Below are 4,221 nucleotides of genomic sequence, written 5' to 3'. Positions count from 1 at the left end.
GGAATTATATTATATCAACTACAGGGGAGGTAGGTACACCGCCGGTAATTATACCATATCAACTACAGGGGAGGTAGGTACACCACCGGTAATTATACCATATCAACTACAGGGGAGGTAGGTACACCGCCGGTAATTATACCATATCAACTACAGGGGAGGTAGGTACACCGCCGGTAATTATACCATATCAACTACAGGGGAGGTAGGTACACCGCCGGGAATTATATCATATCAACTACAGGGGAGGTAGGTACACCGCCGGTAATTATACCATATCAACTACAGGGGAGGTAGGTACACCGCCGGGAATTATACCATATCAACTACAGGGGAGGTAGGTACACCGCCGGTAATTATACCATATCAACTACAGGGGAGGTAGGTACACCACCGGTAATTATACCATATCAACTACAGGGGAGGTAGGTACACCGCCGGTAATTATACCATATCAACTACAGGGGAGGTAGGTACACCACCGGTAATTATACCATATCAACTACAGGGGAGGTAAGTACACCACCTAGAATTATACCAAGGGAGGTAGGTACACCTGTGATTGAGTCACTCAGAAATCAACACCTGATGTGATTGAGACCACTTGGACCTGGCACGGAATTTTTCACCAATAACCTACATATATAGATTATAGTATCAAGGGTATGAACTCGGCGGTCGGGAAAACGGAACTACTGGTTTTTTTATTGTTTTTTTTTTATAGTTTTTCAATAAACGGGCTCTATGCACCATTGACGCATATCTTACCTTTAAGAGAAAACCTTTATCTTTCCAATGAATGCTTATTGAACAAATGAACAAAATTGGCCAAGTATTGACTAAGTTATGGCCTGATGATTCGAAAAATTTCCTAAAAGTAATATTGTGCTGGTAGACATTTCCCTGTCCGCTCGAAATGTCATCTCTCCTCTAATGGGTACCTCAAAAACCCAGCCGAAATCACAAAATCTACGCTTGTGGTGGTAAACAGTACACATACCTGTGCGTATCCACAATTTCCTTTGGAGGTGTCATACTTTGCCGTACTTTGTAGAAACTTCATTTAAATATCACAGTGCTCACTTATTTTAACCATCACCGCCATGTTCATTTTTTTCTCGGAATGCTTCTTGATTTTACATATCGTGACTGCATTATGCAAATCATGTAGTGTTGCGCTTGTCGGTAAAATCGAGAAGCGTTCCGAAAAGCAAATTAACATGGCGGTGATGGTTAGAGTTCGCGGTCCGCCAAGGCTTACTAAGGATGGAAACCTGGTGTCGAGCTTTTTAGAGAAAATGAAAGAATAATTAATGCGTTAAAATTCATTTAAAACATATTTAATTACAAAATGTGTTAAAAGAAAAGAAAATCTAAACTATATTTGGTATAAATATATAATCATTATATATAATGTATTGTATAACAGCTAAGTAACACAAGAGGCAGCAGATATGCAACTGTTCAACAGTTACTATTCCAGAACTCCCCAATAGAATTGCCAATACCTTCCTATTGCTCAAGACTTCTTCATTGAGATAATGGAAAAATTAACCCAGATATCAAGATATATGAAACAATGTATATTCTTCCATCTGACGTAGACTTAAGCTACCAATTTTTCAGATATGTTTCTATTTGAATTATTTTCTGTTGGAACTAAACAACTTCATTTTGCTGATTCTTGATATTAATGCACCATATTATTGTGCAAGTGCATGCAGGAGCCATTTTGATTCTGCTGTTGGATATGAATAGTTCAAAATGGTATTGCTCATTGTTAAATGCTCAACATTAACATGTTTTTTTCTGTAGTGATTCTCACTTAATCTGCCTTTTGTAATAATATCTTAGGCATAATTTAATGGTTAAATGTGCTTGATAATGAGTGCTTCTATTTATCAATACAAATAATTACAAGAAGTATCAAATATGTATCAGGCCGGGCAATGATACTCTATCATGTATTGCTTACAATGTAAGACCGTAATAGGACGTAACATTCCGTATCACGTCGGGCTTTCAACCGCTACAAGCCGTGATATGCCTTTACAGGACGCATCGAAACGTTCATCATCCACCTTGGTTTGTCGTGAAAACCATGACAAACCTGGACAAACCGGTACACAACGTGCAGCCAATCTGCATTAACCGTGATAAAAACGTGGAAAAAACGCAACAGAACGTCACAAAACTTGAAATTACCGCGAGATTCCGTGGAACGTGCTTGCAGCGCATTTCCCCAAGGACCGCCTGGAAGTTTTCGCGTTTACCATCTGTACCGTGACTGCCGTGGCAAATTTTTTGAAAATCTGGCATGGTAATCACGACCGCTTACATTTGTCTATCATGTTCTTCTGTGTTGTCTCCAGTTGTCTCGCGGTCACCACGTTTTGTCCACGGTGGCCAGAAACGGGGCGCTGCCGTGGCCGTCGGGAACATAGCGTAAACCTAGCATTACCACCAAAAGCGTTGAGTTTGTGATTACGGCTTGGTTTTTGAGAGTTGAGACGACATTTCGAACGGACAGTATAGCACAGGCCAGTATAATAAACAAGATGTTTTGAGCTTCTTAAAATGACGAATTGCAGTCTTGTTAAAATTGCACGGAGTGGTTACAATGTACGGGTCTAAAACAAGTAATATTTCTATATTTATTTCAGGTCAAAATTACAGAATGATTGGGTACAAATTAATTGTATCTAACACAGAAACAAAAATCCGATGGGGACGAAATCGCGTGATTACTGGTCACATTTGCCACGACGAGACGAGATCAAACCCGCCATTAGACCAGTCGGTACCATGCTTAGTTAGAGGCCGATATATCACGTACGCCGACAACGTAGGCACTGGCGATCCATACCCTTATGTAGAGCTCTGCGATTTGGAAGCTTATGGTAAATAAATATAACAGTTAATTAAAAATAATTATAATAAATCATTTGTTTATCAACCACGCTAAATGAAGTTACGATAAGACGTTAATTGTTTCTGATCGAGGTATCAACCAGTTTGACTTTGTCTCGACATATGTAGTCAATGATTGATTCCTACCTCTGACGTTCACCTGTACGACAATGGAACATTCTATGTATACATAATATATATATATATACAAATATATAAGTTTTCCTCAAGGAACTCCCCTTCTTTTATAAGAACCAATACAAATAAAAATAGATTAGTTGTAAATATTTAAAAGAAAACAAGTTAATGATGCGAAGAAAATGGAAATTTAAAAAAAAAAATATATATATAAAAAAAAGTAAAATGTGTGGTTTTTTTTAAACATAAGCGCAAATACAAGCAATGCGTTAATTGTTTTTTTTTTGTATTTTATTGAACATTTAAAGGTAAAGGAACATAAAATAGTAGATGTTTCAAGAGTAAAAAGATAAAACAAGTTATTAGGATAACGAAACAGTATCTTGTTTTCCAAGTTTGATGATCAACCCACTAAAGTTTAAAACTCTTACAGTAAACACGCATATTAAATAATTACTTTGGTATTTGTGACACACTTGCATTGTAATAAAATATGATGCCAAAGAATAAATATTTATTGCTAATAAAGTCATACATCTAGATGTTATAAATATCTATGTAAAACATTTCTACAGGATGCCCGACTGGCTGGTACGGACTTAATGATTGCAATGTGCCATGTCCAATAGGATGCCGGGACGGAGTGTGTAACCCTGACAACGGAACATGCTTTTCCGGATGTAAAATTGGACTACAGGGAATTGCATGCAACGAAAGTGAATATTACAAAACATTTTTTGTACAACATGGTTAATGTTTACAGACTCTATATTAATCTGTGTTTTCTTCTTACAAACCCTTACAAATGCGATGTGTGATCAAGCCATCTTTCGGTAAGATTAGGTAAACGATGAAACATCCGATTCCTTTTTAAACCCTGATCACTTCATTCAATTTCAAAAAATGTTTTATTTTAACAAGAAGTATTTACGGCAGGACATTATCTAGTGTTCAATAAAACATTGCAATGCATTTAAATTCCTGAAACTACAAGTTTGTGTAATGTAAAGCGATTTGTTCTTGAACTTTTCATTCATTCAATAAATCAAATACCGAATGTTCACGAAAGAGCTTTCCTATAAAAAATAGCTTAGAGGCCAAATTTGATGTTTTTGTAAGAACGTTAGTATAACATGGTCAATGCTCGCTATGTATCGACAGTTAATATACGTT

General features: G+C 36.9%; 1 protein-coding gene across 2 annotated transcripts in view; it reads left to right on the top strand.

Moving 5' to 3' along the window:
* Positions 1-501: 501 nt before the first annotated feature.
* LOC138325092 (receptor-type tyrosine-protein phosphatase mu-like) overlaps positions 502-4,221 on the top strand; it is a 21,857-nt gene continuing 18,137 nt past the window's right edge. For both annotated transcript variants that reach the window (XR_011208729.1, XM_069270504.1), the window contains exons 1-3: positions 502-513; positions 2,664-2,900; positions 3,624-3,764. Coding sequence is in view for 1 of the 2 variants with exons in the window: in XM_069270504.1 (XP_069126605.1) it covers positions 2,678-2,900; positions 3,624-3,764 (364 nt within the window). In the remaining variant the exon portion in view is untranslated. The remainder of the gene's footprint in view (positions 514-2,663; positions 2,901-3,623; positions 3,765-4,221) is intronic.

The sequence above is a fragment of the Argopecten irradians genome, chromosome 6 (assembly GCF_041381155.1).
Source record: "Argopecten irradians isolate NY chromosome 6, Ai_NY, whole genome shotgun sequence".
NCBI lineage: Eukaryota > Metazoa > Mollusca > Bivalvia > Pectinida > Pectinidae > Argopecten > Argopecten irradians.
Note: the sequence above shows the minus strand (reverse complement) of the source record. Positions and strands in the feature narration are given on the sequence as shown.